The following is a 17,709-nucleotide window of genomic DNA, read 5'->3' as shown; positions in this document are numbered from 1 at the left end:
TTGTGACGCTTGCTGTGGCTTGTGAGGAGCACACTCCTGCTACTGCCAGCCAAATGCTATTTCAAAAAAAAAAAAACGCCTGCACCAGTGCCCCTAAATCCTCCTTGCTGCATGGGCTTGGTGCCTCTATCCCTAAGGAAGGTCAGACCCAGGCCTTCCAGGAAAGCACCTCCACAGGAGCAGGCACCTGGAGCACAAGGCTGCTGCTTCCTCCCTGCCCCAGCCCCAGCCCCAGCCGCCTCTGACACGGTTTCAAGCTGAAAGAGGGACAGCTCACAAAGCCCAGAAAGCAGATTGCATCTCTCTGCTGCTCCGGCTCTGAGCAGGAAGCAACAACCACATCAGCACTTTCAAGAGGATGTTGTACCGTTCGATTTGCACTTTATGACTCAAAGCAATGGGCAAGAGATCACCAGGGCTGCACTGGAGGCAGCAGCATGGTGTTACCCAGCAGTCAGCCAGGCTCAGCCTCCCTCGTGTGGGTGTAAATCAGAGGGGCTCCTCTGCCCCCACCACCAGAAAAGAGGAACCATCTCATCCAAGTGACAATATAATTTTGTTTATTTTCCTTTAGCACACTGCTGGTTAAACTGCCAGACAGTAGATTTCAGAACATTCCCTCAGCCAAACATCCTGGGAAAATTAAAAAATAAAATTGCTACCGTGTACCAAAAATAAAATAACCCACCCCATGCCCATCTCCCCCAAACTAGTCCCTTCAAAGCCAATGCAATCAGAAATAGGTATCTGTGCTTTTCACCTAGGGCCCAAGCTTGCTGCAAAACAAACTAAAAAATGTCACTGCAAGTTGTTATAACACAAAACAATGGGCAGTAAAATAAAAAATCCTCCTCAAAAATCCTTTGTACTGGTGACATGTACAGATGGAGGTTTCTCCTCACATCCTCACACTGCTTCAGCCTTTACAGACAATGTAGACCTGCAGCTTGAAGTAGTTTGTGGTGTGTCCTTAATGCCAGTGGCACAGGTCACTGCCACGCACCCCCAGCCAGGCACAATGGAGCAGTGGGACCATGTGCCAACTCTGCTACCCCAACAGGACCCAAACAGCACCAGCACCTCTCACAGGCCTGGTGCTGCCTCCTGGCATGGAGCACACATCCTGCCTCTGCTCTCACAGGCTCTGGGGCTCCTTTACATACCCAGCTGCTTCTCAAGTGGGAAAGCCCTGAATGCACAAAGCCCCCGAGAAAACCACAAAAAGTTCAAGACCTCCACTTGCCAGCCAGTTTCCAGTCACTCCTTGGCTCCAGAACACCAGCTCAGGAACTGCCACAGTGTGACAGAACAGCCAAGGTAGCACAGGAGAGCACGTCCCCAATAAGTGTGACAGGGGACAAACTCCAGGGCAGAGATCCTGCATTTCCTGGATTCACACTCTTCCCAGCTAAACTGGTTCAAGCTGTACTTTGCCCCTTGCCTTCAAATCTCCATCACACAAACTCTTTAGCAGAAACCTCTGATGTTTGCAAAAGATTATTCACATTTTCTAATCAGCCAGCACAGTTTCTAGGAGGGTGGAAAGCACTTGTTCTGTTGATTTTTTTTTTGTTTTAAATAAAGCACTTTATGGGAAAAAAAAATCAAAACCTATCAATAACCTGCAGTACCATCCCACCAAGCAGACTGGGGACAGCATCGTCACACCCCTCCCCACCCTCATCTTCCCCTCAATCTCCAAAAATAGTATTTAATATACAGCAATAAACTCTGAGCAAGCCAGAGTCCCGGAAGACATGGACCTGCTTTCACCTCTCCCATCCATCCCAGCACCTTTCAATGCTACAATACTCCTGGGTCAAATCCATTTGGATCCAAGGTGAATGCATGTGCCCCAGACCTGCTGGGCAGCACGAAGCAGGGGTGCAGCACAGGAGGCCCATCTGTGTGATCACGTTTCTGAGCCTTCCCAGCTCCAGCCTGGCGTGTTTGTGCCGTTGGGAATATTTCTGTGAGCCTCTGTGGGACCAGCCTGTGGAGACAGACTGGTGGAACCAGGCTGACGTTAAAATAGCATCCTTGAATTGTATTAGGCTTTGGCATTTGTTGTGGAGATGCAGAAGTGCCAGTAGGTAAATCAGCTCAGTGCTGGCCCAGTTCCCATCTCCCTTGGATTCTCAGCAAGGATATTTCCCTCCCCATCATACGTGCAAGAAGCAGACGGATCTCTCCCACATTTGAGCACCAAACAGAGCCTGACACACTTGGTACCTCGCAGCTGCTCAGGATCTGTCTCACATCAAGGGCTGAAGCTGCTCTCGTGGCTCTCTCCCTCCTGCTGTTTTCTATCAGCAACAGGCTTGTTCAGCCCAGAGCTCCTGTAGCAGGACACCTCCCTGGCTGTTGCAATCCTGTTTCAACTTAAAGGCCAAGGGACAAGGCACAGGTCCCTGCTCTGTTCAGACCTAAGCAGCACGGGGCAAGCCCTCAGTGAGTAAATCAGGGGTGCAGGACCCCCCAAGCCCCACTCTGCACCCAGAATCTGTAAGCGCCAAACAGCTCCCAGGACCCAGCGTGACTCACTCAGCTCCGAACTGCACCAACTCCCAGGCACCAGACTGTCTGGAAGTTCTCCATCCTGCCTTCAGGCCATTTCTGGGGCACACCAGACCTGAAGGAGCTCTTCAAGTTCTTCTATCCCCTGCTAGACTTTTCTTCCATTGATTTCAAGGGTTGAAATAAAGATACCTGCTCACAGTTCTCTGCTTCAGCTGTGACCTCCAGAGCTGGCATCTGGGGACAGGGAGACCATCCCCATCTGATCTCAAGGGCAGGGAATGCCTGTCCCTTGAAGAAAAAGAAAAAACTCAGAAGCTCCTTAAAAAAAAAAGAAGCTCCATCAAATAGACTTTTATTCAAAGCCTGAGACAAAGGCACCAAAAGAGAAGGGAATTCATTTGGCTTTCTGTTCACTGCCACCTGGGACACTCAAAAGGGTCAGAGATGTTTAGTCACACACACAGAAGACTTCAATAGCCTGGCTTAAAGGAGGGGCTGATGGGACAATTAAAATAAGCTTTGAAACCATTATTCTGAGGCTGGATCCAGGCCTGAATCATCATAGACAGTGATTTTCCCTTTATTAAGTGGAAGCTTTACTAAAATTGCTGTATCTGCCCCTGTCTACACAACAGGAATCATGCCAGGGTCTGTTCTGACCCAGCTCCCCACACTTCTGCACTCCATCTGCCTGCTGCTGGCAGAGGAATCAACACAAACAGGCTTGTCTCTGACCTGTCTCAGTTAAACAGTGTCTTGGATATTCCCTCAAACACCCATTTTGGAAAGCTACAGCCAGCCCAAACATTTTCTTTCCCTGGTCAGGACCAGGTACCACATTACACCCCTGAGTCTGGCTTGCAGACACTAGACAGAGATGGCCAGGGGAGCTGGAGTACTGCATTTCCAGAAAGGTGCTGACTGGCCAGCCCCCACCATCCTTGCTGCTCCCACATGCTCTGTTTGAAGGCTCCTTCCAAAGCAAATCTGTCAGGAGGGGATGGACCAGGAAGGAAACTGCTCACAGGACCTTAACAGGGTCAGGAACACCCCAGAAACCAGCTTTGTAGTGAGAGATGCACAAATCCAGAGCCAAAACAACTAAATTGAAGCCATGAAGGATGAAAAGTTTCTCCTCCCTATTCTTATTCAAATAAGACAAATTCATATGATCTGAGCAACTAGAACAAACTGGATCACACCCTGTACAGCTCTGCCTTGGGGCAGCTGTGGCACTAAATGGGTGCCCTGGCTGCTAGGAGAGGCCAGGATAAACTATCCTAAAAGCCTTGTCTCCAACTTCTGCACATCTAAACACACCCATGGTAGGCAAGGTGCTGAGATTAGTGGGCGAGCCAGAAGAAGCTGAGTGATTCCTTGCATCAAGGATGCTCAAATAAAATGCACCCTAAAAGGCCTGGAGGAGAGCAGCTCCTTAGAGAGATGCCTGCTTTCAACCTCAGATTCTTTGCTTAACAAATTAGCACAGTTCATGATTCTCAAAACTGATAAAGATCTAAATGTCTCTTCAATCCAGTTAGAGCAAACCCAAAAATTCTGGAGAGTTTCTGCAGGCACTGTCATTGAACAAATCAGAGCTCATATTTTGTAATAGTTTTGTAGTATTAGGATTTTAACAGTAGCTAGAAGATGAAGCAGACAGCTTCAAGCTTACCACCTTTCATCCTAAGGTTTGTTCTTCAAGATCAGCTCTCTCTAAAGCCTGGATTCTCCTTTAACTGGGGCAGGGATTCTCTTCCTTCTGTCCCAAACTACCCCTTGTGCAGTTAGAGAGAAGATAATGAAGGTCCTGGTTGTTTTTCAGCTCACAGATAGAGAATTAGGGTCAGGCCTGTAGCAGTGATGTGATCAGAAAGGCAAGGTTCAGTGGCACTGATGCAGAGAGCAGCATTTTGTCACCTCCCCCAGCTTCCACTCTGGAGACCCTGAGCTGACAGCTCCTATCACAGCTTGAGGGATAAGACGAAGGGAAGGCTTCAGCTCTTCGGGCCCAGCAGAACAGAGGCTGCTCCTCCAGTTCCCTGGCCAGAAACTTGGTAATTCTGCTGACCCTGCTTAAAGAAAGGCTGAGCCACTGCAGGGGATCAAACCCAGAAACAAGTGCTAGCAAAACCTAGAGAGGCAGAGCAGCAGAGGTCACTGCTCAGTGCCACTGCTCCAGGGAAAGACAGAACACTTCTGAGGACAAGGGAGAGAGCATGAGGTAAAGCGCTCCGGGAGCCCAGAGGTCAGCAGCAACAAAGCTGATCCACAAAAACCCAACCCTGCCTGGGATGGATCCTGCTCCAGCACAGAACATCTTCCTCCTGGTCAGCCAGAAACGCTCAGCATGTTGGAGGCCAAGATTGTGGGAAGGCAGTTCCTCAGGGCCTGCAGCTCTGGACCAGAAGGCACAGCAGTGGCTTTCTCTCCGTTCAGCCTCTGCCAGGCAGGCACAGGCTCTGCATGTGGAAACAGAAGCTTCTTGAAGAAATATCCCTGGGGGAAGCAGGTGACCTTGTCTCCAGTGCATTGCTCATTTCCAGATCTCTGGATGGCAACAAACCACCTTGCTCTGCAGGACTGAAAAGTTGGACATCTGCCCCTTCACTACAGGGCCTGGATATGCAAAAGGCCAAACTCACTCACTGCAAATACTGACCAGCTCTACTTCTCACTGCCACAGGCAGGGCTGGTCCCTACAGAGGGAATGAGACCCCAGGGAGCATCGACCAGGTTGCTCTGCTCTCTGTCCTACAGCACAGGTTGTTTAGAGTCACAGAGAAGGAAGCTCACCATGAGGAAGGTTAAGGAACAAGTCCTGAACCTCCTCTCTAGTTCAACTGATTCTCAGCTTCTTCCAAAGTAGAGGTCACTTGCTAGGAAAGGCAAAACAAGGAACTGGGCTTAAAACAAAACCTTTGAAAATAAAAGGATATTAAAGGAAACAAAAGCCATAATCAATACAGAAAACAAGTGCATCTGATCAGACGCTAACAACGTCAGCCTCTCGCAGGCTACAGCAGAATCCCTCTGCGATGGAACAAACATTGCAATTGCCAGACTAGGAAAGTCTCTCCCAACTGGTGCAGCAAATCAGGCCAGACAAATCCCTCTGCTCCTGGCACAGCTTGCAGTCTTAGGAGGGAACTGTCTCCACGGAGGCTGGTCTGGAGCCTTGGTATCTTTCTGCAGGCGAGTACCATACATTGTGTTGCACACGTTCAGGGAGATGCTGAGCCAGGCTCCGTCCTCTGCAGCTGCTTGACACCCAACAGCACCACAACACTTCCACACTCCTGGACAAAATGTGTACCCCAGCCTTGTTTTAAGAATTGCTTTCCTGCTTAAGGAACCGTATTCCACCCAGTAAAGGCAGAGATCCTACAGCACATGGCTTTCTCTCAGTGTGGGACACGGCCCAGGACTGGCAGCCTCAGCTTTCATGGCCCAATACACACCCAGCCAGGACTCAGTTCACTCTTGGATGCCCCAGGGAGAATCAGAGGCTGCACATGGTGTGAAGGGGAAGGCGAGGGCCTTGCTGCTTGCTGGCAGGGGGAAGGTAAGCTCCCTCTTACCTGGACCTGCTATTCATTGCTATTCATTCCAAATGAATCATCTCTTTTTTTTTTTTTTTCCTTAAATTATGAACAATATGGAGAAATTGAAAGCAACCATATTTGGTCCAACTCCTTCCCTCCCAGCCCCTGGGCTGATGCACTGTGGGGCTTGCTCTCACAATCGGCAGAGGCAGAAGAGGGTAGGGATGAAGACACCAAAGGCCACCAGTATAGGAAACATGAGGCTGCTGTTGTCCGAGGCATAGGGGTTTGGTGTGCGTGGGCCTGACTGAACCCGGTTCTTATTTGCCTGTTTTTTGACACTTGAACCATCATCATAGTCATCTTCATCATCATCTTCCTCTTTTTTCTCCAGGCCTGGGTGTGGCTGCAGCTTTGGAACATCTGTTGAACAAGACAAAAGGTTGCAAGCAGGCAGGATGTAAATTGGGAGTTCACTTGGGACACTTCCTTCCCCTCTCCCCAATCCAACATGAACATCAGCAAGAGGGCACCTGAGATCCCACCAAAACCACAACCAGAACACCTCAGAAGAGAGGAATATCTTCTACCACAGAGGATAACACCACTATTTCTTTTCTTTGCAAGATAAGAGCATGTAAGGATCCAGCCTGCAGAAAAACTTCATCCTTCCACACCATCGATGTGTCACACAGACAAGTTAATGCACAAAAGTACATGTAGAGCACAAATTCAGATACTGCAGCTGCTGAGTAAGATCTGCCTGCAGAACCAGCAGATGCAGGTGCAAACAGGAACAGGAACAACCCTTTTCATAAGCAGTCCTATTCCACATCACTGCACCCCTCAAAGTTAGAGCTGTGAGAGCAGCATGGCCAAGCCGCACTCAAATCCAGCCTCCAGAGCCTTAGGCCTGAGCTGCAGGTGCCACCTGGTCACAAGATTCTTACCAAATCTTCTGCAGCACCTGACCATCCCATAGTAAAGCAAATTGTTGTTATGGTCAGAGAGGGAACCTAAACCTTTCTAGTTCAGGAGTTAGAGGGGCTCCAATTCCAGCTCACTTACAAAGAGGGTGATAAAAGAACAAGGACCTTTCCAGCACTCCCCAGAGCTATCCAGAGGAACTGGTATCTGGGAAAAAATACTGCCTTGTCCTAAAGCTGAAAAGGCAAAACAAAGCTCCAGGTAAGACATATTTAAGCACTAGCTAAAATAGCTGTAAATTATCTGTCTGCAGGGCTGCTGCTGACATACAAGGCCAGAGGGTATTTATGTGTAGCTATAAGCTGAGACTGACCAGACATGTTCCCTTCTCCTCTACCCCATATACAGGAAATTCCAAAACAATTTGATTTTTCTCACTCCAAAATGACACAAGCTTTGTGACTTAGAGGAGAATGAGGACAGTACACACCTACTTCTCTCTGCAACTGCACTCTGTGGGAACTCAGTGAAAGAGAAACAATTTTGGCAGATGTGGGTCAGAAAAGCTATGATCTCATAGTCTGAGAAGCAACAGGCTGCTCTCCAAGGGGGAAGAGCCTTCTGGCTCAGAAACTGTGCTTACCTTCCACTGTTCCTTGCAGGATGTATAGGGCACAGATTTTCGGATTGTCATAGTAGCCCTGGAAAAAGCAAAAGCAGCAGTCAGTGCTGCAGCTCTGAGAACAGAAATGGTCTCCCCACCTACCAACACCTCTCCTCCTCCTGCACACAGCTGCACATGACTGGGTAAGAAGGGGAAAGGGAAGATCAAGGCTCTGCCCTGAAAAGCTTATTACCTTTACAAACTCAATGTGGAGCTTTCCTGTGAATGTTGAAACCTCTCCCTGGACACTCAGTTTTCCTTTTTTGATACTCATGGGAATGATCTCATCGTGAGCTGTGCTGTGTCCAACTCTGTCAAAAATGTCCAAGTCTTTCACCACCACGTGGCCATTCAAGCGAACATCAAATACCTTCAGGGTGGAAGAAATGACAGAGTCAGAGCAGATTCAGGCACGTGACAGTTGAAATGGGAACAGAACAGGAAAGGTCTCTGCTTTTTATGCACCTAGAGCCAGAAAGCATTGTAACATGTCCTGGCTCCCTCCTTTGGGAAGGATTCAAAGCCCAAAACCAGCCAGGTAAAAACACTATAAAGCATTAACAATGCTTTCAAATACCCTGAAATCTGCCTCCTCCTTTTAAAACAGCCCCTACATCTGCTGTTCAGACTGAGGACAGCACATTTTCATTCTAGTTTATTCATGCTTCTCTTTCACAACTCTTCTCCCGTCTGAAGACCTGCTCCTACCACCCTGGGGTGGCTGTGACACACCACACCCTAGGGAATGAAGCCATTTCTAACTAACAGCCTGCAGCAGAACAGAGAAGAGGAAACAAGCTGGTAAAGAACACAGGGTTTGAAGGAGGTAAAATGTTTAACTGCTAACCACATCTGTGAACTCAGAGTGAAAGTCCTCCTCAGGGCTGTAATGACTCAAACTTCGTGCAGCACCTGGGGAATCCCAGCAGAACCACATGAAGGAAGAGGAACCAAAGATACCTCAGCCCTTCAGTTTAATCTGAGGCTGCTTTTTGCATCTGTTCTGTAAGCTAGCCCCACCAGTTCTGCTCCCTGAAATACTTCTCTGGCAGGAAGGCAGCACAGTGCTTAAGGAGATCAGCCCTAAAGAAGCTGATGGAATCAGGAAAGCCAGACTAAAACCCAAACCACCCCCACCCCAATTTGTAACAGGGCTTTGAGTTCTGCTTGTTTCTGCTTCCACTTCTGTACATGAGGGGTTTCAAAAGTGGACAAGGGTTATTCTTCTCTAAAAAGCAAAAAGCAGATGAATTTACCTCTACTTTCAAGATCAGACTGAACCAGTATCAAGTCTGATTACATTTGTAAAAATTGTTTTGAGTAGGCTCCAGACCACCTCCCTGCTTCAATCTATGCAATACTTCCTCCAACATAACTATGCTGTCCAGTCAGATACAAGTGTTCAAGAAAAAGGAAAAAACTTCTCAAAGCCAGCACAGCCTAAATAGGTTGTAAAACTCTATTGCTAGTTATGTTCAGTTGCACATGTTTGTTTGAATACTTTGAAATTAAGTCTTCCAGTCCAACTGTATAGGTAGAATGTGGAAAAGAGCTCTAAAGGTTCAGAACCTGGCAGAGGTTGGGACCTCAGTTAACTTATTCCTTCCTCCAGCATGCAAAGCAGCAGAGGTAACCTGAGCACACTCAGTCCTGGCCAGGAACTGGCATCAGAGACACACAAGGAGCTGTTGCTTACCTTCTGTTGAGACTGTGCAAAATAGACCTCTGCAAACTTCAACACCAGCACATAGTCACCCTCCTCTTTGATGGGAACTTCATAGCCAAAGGTTTCCTCATTGTAGCGCTCGGTCTGGTACAGGATCTGGTCCTCTGCATTGGACCTCAGGATTGGCAGCTTCATACCATAGTCAGAGGCTGGGTTTTGAGCACAAAGGAGTGAGAGAAGGGTTACATTCTGAGGAAGAAACATTTTATATATTCTTGAAGCTCTTAACTCCAGAAGTGGCATTAGCACTTAGAACCCATCAGACCCAGCTCCCCTGCTTGCTCTGACCAGGTGGCAGCACTACCAGAGCAGAAGCACAAGAAGCCAAAGCCCCAAAATCCAAGAAATGTAAGGAAACAGGTCTGGAGACCTGCTGCAGTTCAAGACACAGTAAACTCACTCTCACCATTTCAGAAAGAAAAGCCTGTTTACAAAAACATTACACGAAGCCAAAGGACTTGGCCATTGGCTCTTGCTTTAAAGAGTGAAAACACCTAGAATATTTTTACAATATTTTCAAATTTCAGACTCCAAGTCTGAAATTTGAAAAATAGCTGGCATAGGACTGACTCGACTCATTGATGCAACAGATTTGAAGTTAGCAGTTGATAGCACTGGGTTTTAGACTTATCCTCCTCAACAGAGAACTGGGGAATGGCAGAAGGGTGAAAAGCATTAGGCATCTTACAAAGCCCTTTCTTCTCAGCACAGGCCCACAATACCTCTCAGCATGAAGATGGGATGAAGGAAGCAAAAAAGATAAACAAGCATTTCAAGAGCACCAGCAGCTTCATCAGCTGATGTTCTCAGAGCCACCCAGCTGAAATGGGGGCTGTCTGTAGGCATGCAAAGAGCCCCTGAGAAGGGCCCAAACACTGTGCCCAAACAGTACAGCAACTGATGAATAAGAGAAATCACAAAATTTGCCTCTTTTCAGTGTTTCACTACCTCTACAGCAGCCCCCAACAACTCTACCCCCCCTTGGTTTGCTACTGTATCAGGGTTCCTGCATAAATGCAAACTGTTGCAATGCCTCCAGGGCTGCACACCAAACAGCTCCCAACGAAACAGGGCAGGAGGGACGACTGTGGACACCATCCATCCACGGGCACTTCAGGCAGAAGCTGATCCAGACGAAGTTCTCTGCTGACACTCACCTCTCCCAGCCCCATTTCCATGGGAACAGACACTGCACTGGCCAAGACAAAGCAAGAGCTACTAACCCAGCACACGCTGCCAAAGACAGAGCCAATGCAAACGAGTGAGAGGAAATTAATGCCAGTTCTGAGTCTCCTGTTTCACACAGAGCTGCTCAGGCAATCTTCCACTTCTCTTTACCACTCGAACTTGGGCATAAAGAGGACTCTAACCACCAGAAATACAGAGGGTGAAAAGTTTAACCTGTCCTCCCACACAGATATTTCTGGCCAGCTACAGATTACAGTGATAGCAAACCAAGGACTCCACAGAAGGCAGCTCCTATTAAAGGAAAGCCTGCACAGGAAGAAAGTCCTTTAATAGCCAAGAAGGTAACTGGAGAGGAAGACCTGTCACCTGCATGTCAGAGCTCTGTTGACAAGAGCTGTGGAAGCAAGATGGATTTTACAGCACGCTGGGTGCTCACAGGGAGCAAGCAGTACACACCAAGCTTTAACTCAACTATGTTTGGCACCTGCCTATTCTGTAATTGCCATCAGCACAGTCAGTCCTTTAGGGCACAGCAGCTGAATGGAGGCTTAAAAAAAAAGGTTTTAAATTGCCCAGAGGCAGAATTATTATCCCTAGGTCATTTCCTCCCAGTCAGCCATACATTTCTGCTATAGCCCTTACATGTCTATCAACACAGAGAGGAGCCCAGAGTAAATGAACAATGGTGCAATAAAAAGCCATTGAGGGAAAGGCAGCTGAGAGCTCAAAGGGGTAAAGTCTCCACTGTGCCTGGCACCACTGGCTGGTGCAGGATTACTGTAACAGCCTGCTGCTCAGAGGAAACACCACGGGCTTTCCACAAAGGAAGTGCATGTTACAATGTGCTTGAAAAAGATCCTTTTTCCTCTTCAACTCGAAATAAATAGTTCAAGTCCACAAGGACATTCAAGTCACACATGTGAGAGGTCTGTGAAGGGAAGCTGACCTATAGTGATCAAGGCACACAGTGTGACTGGAGCAGCAGCTTCCATGGGTGTGAAAAACCATATGAGAATTTAAATGTGACCTCCACTGTATTCAGTGTGCCCAAAAGGCATTTGGGATGGCACTCATGCAGGACAAGCAATAACAGTTCCAGCCATAGGAAAATCCTCACCATCCTACATGGAAACAGCAAAGGTTAGACTGAGAACTCATCTCCACATTCCACCATTCACCTGTCACTGACAGCAGAGCAGCCCAGCACAGCTAGCTTTTCAATATATTAGTGAATCAACTAAGTTTTGGTACACCAATTATCAGAAACACGCACAATTCCAACTGTGGTGGTCTTGAGGGAAATAGGAAAAGGTAATCCAAGTGTAATTAATTTTCCATCCTGTCCTAAATAGTAGGCTGAAGATTTTACTGACTTGGTAGTTAGAGCAGCCGATGATTTCCCATCTGCCTCTACTTCTGCTCGTGTCGCTGCCCTTGAACAGCCAGCCACTGTCTGGGGCATGGAGCAGAGCGGCCGGCTGTACCTTCCCCCCGCGGGGCCCAGCACCGAGGGCTCCAGCGAGCAGCCTGTGCTCTCCGCTGTCGGGTCCAGAATGCTGCAAGCATCAGCCCCCATCGTGCGCGACCCAGATCCGGCTGCAGAGGGCTGGAAAAGCTTGTTCCCACTGCACCGAGCGCGCTGCGCACTGGGCTGTGAACCGGCGGATCCTGCTGTAGAACACGGGCTCTTCAGCGGAAAACGGGAGAGAAAAAGCGACTGGCGGGCGCACGCGGCAGGGCTGGCAGCGCCACTGCTCCCGCCGCCTCTCCGGCCGAAATCCTACTGCAACCCTCGCGGAGCCACTTCCCCTCCGGCATTACACAACCCCGCAGGCCGAGGGCACAGCACCGTCCCGCAGGGCTCATCCCGCCGCCTCTGGGGCCCCGGGCCCGCACCGCCACGGGGACGAGGGATGCGGCCCCAGCTGGGCCCGGCGGGAGAACGGGGGGGGCCGTGGTCCCGCTGGTGACAAGTGGCGGTGCTGCCTTCGGACCACGACCGTCCCCGGGCGGCTGCGGGAGAGGAGCCCCCGCCGTCCTGCGGGGACACCCACAGACCCGCCGGGACTGCAGCGGGCAGGAGGGCGCCGGGGGCGCGCGGGTCCCGGCCGCCGCCAGCACAGCGGGACCCCGCAGCCCCGGCGGAGCGGAGCCGAGCGGGACCCCGCGGGCTGTCCCGCCGAAACCCCCCGGCCGCGGAGCGTCCCCCGCCCTCACCTCGGCCCACGCGGCCCTCGAGCGGGTCCTTGCGGAAGTGGATGCCGTTCACGTCCACATGGGCATCGCCGCCCGCGTTGACGGCCCAGACGACGCTGTCGGCGATGCCGCCCGCCGCGCCCCGCAGCAGCAGCGGCAGTAGCAGCACGGGCGGCAGCAGCGGCGCCCCGCGCGTACGAGCGCCCACCATGTCGCGCTCCCGGCGCCGCGCCCGCCCCTTCCTGCTGCCGACAGGGGGCGGCTAACCCCGCTGCCGGGGCGGGACGAGCACCGGCCAATCCGCGCGCCGAAACGAGAATATTAATTACCTGCCCGCCTGCCATTAGACTGCCGCGGGCCCGTATCTGCATATTCATAAGGCGGCGGGCCAATGAGCGGCGGCGATGGGCGGGTTGGGCTGAGCGGCGCGGGGACAGCGGCGGGAGCGGCGCGGGGAGCCGGGTCCCTGCGGGCCGGGGCGCCCGGGGCCGGTACCGCCCGCGCAGGGAGCGGAGTGGGTGTGGAACAGGCTCCCCTAGGAAAGCGCGGCGGGGACGGATGAGGCTCCCCAGCGCCGTGTCCGCAGCGGGGACAGCCCGGCGAGCTGGCCTGAGCGCCGTCGGCTGGCGGGCAAAGCCCGCCCCTCCGCGCCGCCAATCGCGGGGCTCCAGCGCGGCGGAACGCGGAGCACGGCGGGGCGGCGGCGGGAAGCGCAGACCGAGGGTTGCCGCGGCAACGGGCGGCGCTGCGGCAGCGCGGAGCGGAGCGCACCCGGTGCGCTCGGGGAAGGAGCTGGAGCGGACCCAGGGCAGCGGGAGCTCCACCGCCGTCGGGGGCGGCTCCTCGGCACGTCCCGGTAGCTCCGTGCCCGCTGTGCTTTGAACGGCGGCTGCCAAGCCCCGCTCGCTGCCTTGGCAGAACTCGCTGGTTCTCCCGTTCGCCCCTGCCATGGAGTAAGGATATAGGCAGCTGCCGTCCGCCCGGTAAGGAGCGAAGCGGCCGGTGGCGTGCGAGCACCTCGCACCGCTATAATCTGCGGGCAAAGCAAAGCGGGCAGTGAAGGGGAAGGCAGGGAGGTGACCGTGACACTGCCAGTGGGCTGAGCCCTGGCTTGGACTTTATAGGAGAATGTAAAATCCTGGGTTTGTTTTCTGGAGGACCTTGGCAAGGTCTTGGGTGGCTGGAGTGAGAGGGGGAGGTGGAATGAAATTCACTCCCTACACAAAGGGGGAACAAATAACTTAATGTTTGCCCTTCTGTCTGATCACGATGTTCCTTGAGGCATCAGATACCGGGCAGGCCTCACGGCTGCGCTCCTGGCACCGGCTGCAATAGCAGTGGCTGCTTCAAGTGCCAGTGATATTTTATTAATTCAAGTCTTTCGCAGAGCATTTGCTTCTATAAATAAAGACTTGGTGCTGCAGACTGGGAATTAAATGCATTTGTTGCTTTTGTAATGCACCTCTGGGCCTCTTAACCAGACACAGTCTTGGAGAAGTGAACTGTTTGGCAGAATGTGTAACCACCCACCCCCTGCTCCCCAGTCTGCTCTGCCCAGGCTGGAGCGGATCCCAAAGCATGTTCCTGCTGCTGTGACATCAGTTCTTGGGCTCATGATGTAACTGGGTCAGGACAGACATGGCACTGCTGCACTCCCACACCAGCACTGCTGCAAGGAAGGGGTTCCTAAAACTACAGGGTGCCTTAGGAAAGCACATCCACATTAGTAGCATGAAATGTGTAACTTAGCACCTCCCCAGATTCAGCCACCTCACACTGATTCCTGGCAAATCATCTCAGCGTTACAGACACCAGCCCTGGCAGCATCTGATCAAATCCAGGCTAATCTCCTGTCTCCCTGCTGTGTTTGTGACCTGTTGGGTGTCCCCCAAGTTCTGTTACCAAAGGAGTGCAAGCAGCCATCGCCAGGACCATGCTGTCCAGTTGGTGAGGCTGAGGGAGGCCTCATTAGAGCTCGTTTGTGCTGATTACAAATGATCCTCCCCAATCCTACACTTTCAACTGTGATGTGTGGGTCAGGAACACAACTTTGAAGCACATAAACACTTTAAGTGTTACCAGGTATTCCCAGGGTGAGCATTTTCTAAAAACTAGCTTGGATGATCATTTTCCAGGAATCAGTAGTGCATCACAAAGCACGAGGGATTAACTGAGCAGCAGTGAGGAGGGACAGTGCCTGTGCTCATCTGGGGCAAGAGGAGCCCCCTCACCCTGGCTCACAGGCTGGTGACAGCTCCTGGCAGAGGATGGCAGATGCTGTTTGCCCTGTGTCCACTGCTGTCCCCAATCAATACTTGCTGTCACACCAGCAGCTTGATGTCAGTTTGTGCCCCAGATGTCAGAAGCTCCATCCTGTTACTAATCCACTGAGCCATCAGTCAGTCCCTTGATGCAGGCTGGATTTACACCAGTAACCCACAAGTGAAAGGCTCAGGGTCATTTTCTCAATCCCTTGACCTCTGCCTGTTGCCTGGCAGCTGTGCCAAAATGAATCAGTCCTGCCTGGTCTACCTAGCACCTTGATTGTTCATGAGCAACGAGGGGCACATGGTTAGGGAATTGGCCATTCACTGCTGGAAAATGGAAGCAGTATTTGGGATGTCCAAAAAGAGCAGCAAAAAGATGTGGGTCAGAAGCAGGCCTCGTGGTTAATGAGGTATCTCAGAAATCAGTGTGAGCCAGCCCCACTGCCCCATAGGCTCCCAAATGGCACAGGGCTACAAGGCTCAGGTGCCCACAAGGGAACAGCTGTGCCCTGCTATGTAGAGCTCCTTGGAAGCAGCTCCCCAGTACGAAATTGGAGATAAGAGCAAAAGGATTATCTCTGGAATTAGATTATTTAGATTGGATCTTTAATCTCTGCCCCCTGTCCACACAAGGAAATAGTAAAACTCCCTGGGATTATTTGGGGTTTGTTGTGAAAGTAAAATCAGACTAGCAACAGGAGCTCAAGAGCTTCTGCTGGAAGGAAAGAAAAAAAAAGAAAAAAAAATGAAGGCTTTTGAGACCTGCCCTGTCTGACCTGTTCACTGTATCATGGTGAGACCTGGCAGAACAGAGCTACAGACGATTTGGCAGACTCAGCTTTCCTCAGAAGTAGCTGTGGTTCCAGGACTGCCTCTGCAATGACACAAAGGTGTCCTGCAGCCAGCCTTTGCCCAGCACTCCTGGGATGACAGGCACAGCTCTGCCACAAGCACAGGGACCTGCTCAAGCAAAAGTGGCTGTGGTTTGCAGGGAGGATGCCCAGCCACTGTGATGCTGCACTGTGGATCAGCCCAGCCTCCAGACATGTGGGAACCGTTTTCAATAAACACTGCCCTGCCATCTGATGCTGTGGGCAAAAGATGAGACTGCTCAGGGCAGGGTCTGGGCAGGGAATGGGCAGAAGCAGCCAGCACACTCGTGGCCTCTGACTGTCCCCTGGGCTCCTGCAGGCTGGCTGTGGCACAAGGCACACCCCCAGCCATGCCCAGTGCCCAGGGCAGGCACAGCACCCTGCAGCACACAGGCAGCAGCACAGGCACAAACAGCTCCTTCCTCAACAGGCTCCACTGTAAGTGAAGCACAGTTGTGTACCAGCACTCCCTTTGGCAGACAAGCCTGCACAAGGCTCCCCCTCCCCAGTATTGCCCTAAACACATTTGTAACATACCAGGACTCTGGACTCTGCTCAGTTTATCACCCTCATCTCCAATATCACCCTCAATAATACAGCTACTGAGCCAGTAAATGTGGAGATCTGTAAATATCCATCTTCCAAGTTCTTGGCTCACACCCACATCTCCAAGATGGGACCAGCTCCACAGATAAACACACAGAGTGGGCACACACCCACTTGCATACAAACTCTTCTATTGCTTCACTCCCAGGTACCTATCTGCACTCCTTGCTTTGATGTGCACACACACAAACCCTTCCTAGTGCACACACCTGTGCAAACACAAGTAAACATGCACACACACGCAAATATAAGGAGAAACAGTTTTTCCATCACTGGAGCATCAGCCATCACTACAGCTATGCTGGTTGGCACAGCAACAGGAAAGCAGAAGAGAAAATCCTCCTTTGGGACATGGATTTGTGGACCCTGAGAATCTGATAGAGAACCCTGGAAGTGAAAGATTTGAGATGGAGGAAGCAGGAGGATATTGGTCCTTGACCTCCCAGTTTGAGTTAGGAGGCAACCAAGAGGAAAACAACTCCCAATCACACCAAGAAACACAGTGATGAGGGTTTTGAAGCCATTTGAAGCCAAACAGAAATTAATCCTGGCAATTTGTGACTGAGCCTTGCATAGAGAAGGGAAACAACTGTAGGTCTGGTACAGCAGGGGAAGGGAGCGGTGGGTTGGGAGCATCTTAGGGAAAGGAGGGTAAGATTTGATGTGTCTGGAAGTGCTGGTAGGACCTGGAGGCTGCTGCTGTCACTGCTGCAGACGTGCAGCATTTCTGAGTGTGAAGAGGTTGGAGAGCAGGGCACTGCCACACAAGGAGGCTCCCAGCCAATCCCCAACACCAGTGGAGTTACAGCTCAGCTCCCACAGCATGGCCTCACCATAAATGTGCTCACAGTTGTGTTTAAAATGAACTGAAAAGGGTGAAGTTGGCTATTGCTGCTTATCCCCTTCCCACCCAGCTCCCCTCTGGGCCCTTTCTCCCACAGCTCCTTCCCACAATACTGCAGGGGCTCTCACCTGTGTCCATGCCAGTGGATGGGGACCCTTTGCACTGCCCTCACTGGGAGGCCCCTCCATGCCCCTAGGCCTGGGGACAGTGGGAGGGAGGGCAGAGTCCTGACACAGACTTAGTGGCCAGCACTGACTCCCCTTTCTGCAGCAAGGACCTGCCTCTGGATCCTGGTGCAGACACTGGAGTGTGCACCTGCCCAAGCCCTTCTCCCCCAGCCCGGTCACCACCTCT

At 51.3% G+C, this 17,709-nt stretch overlaps 1 protein-coding gene across 2 annotated transcripts; it reads right to left on the bottom strand.

Moving 5' to 3' along the window:
- Window positions 1-537: 537 nt before the first annotated feature.
- On the bottom strand, window positions 538-12,977 carry MLEC (malectin). Of its 2 annotated transcripts, XM_058037024.1 has the most exons (5): window positions 12,788-12,977; window positions 9,353-9,531; window positions 7,850-8,026; window positions 7,636-7,693; window positions 538-6,488 (listed from the first exon to the last, which is right to left on the bottom strand). In XM_058037024.1, the coding sequence occupies exons 1-5, from the start codon at window positions 12,975-12,977 to the stop codon at window positions 6,259-6,261; spliced, it is 834 nt and encodes a 277-aa protein (XP_057893007.1). In that variant the 3' UTR covers window positions 538-6,258. The 2 variants fall into 2 exon arrangements, with proteins under 2 accessions (XP_057893007.1, XP_057893008.1); XM_058037025.1 differs by lacking the exons at window positions 7,636-7,693; window positions 7,850-8,026 and having other exon boundaries at window positions 12,788-12,966.
- Window positions 12,978-17,709: the final 4,732 nt, after the last annotated feature.

The sequence above is a fragment of the Melospiza georgiana genome, chromosome 18 (genome assembly GCF_028018845.1).
Source record: "Melospiza georgiana isolate bMelGeo1 chromosome 18, bMelGeo1.pri, whole genome shotgun sequence".
Lineage (NCBI taxonomy): Eukaryota > Metazoa > Chordata > Aves > Passeriformes > Passerellidae > Melospiza > Melospiza georgiana.
Note: the sequence above shows the minus strand (reverse complement) of the source record. Positions and strands in the feature narration are given on the sequence as shown.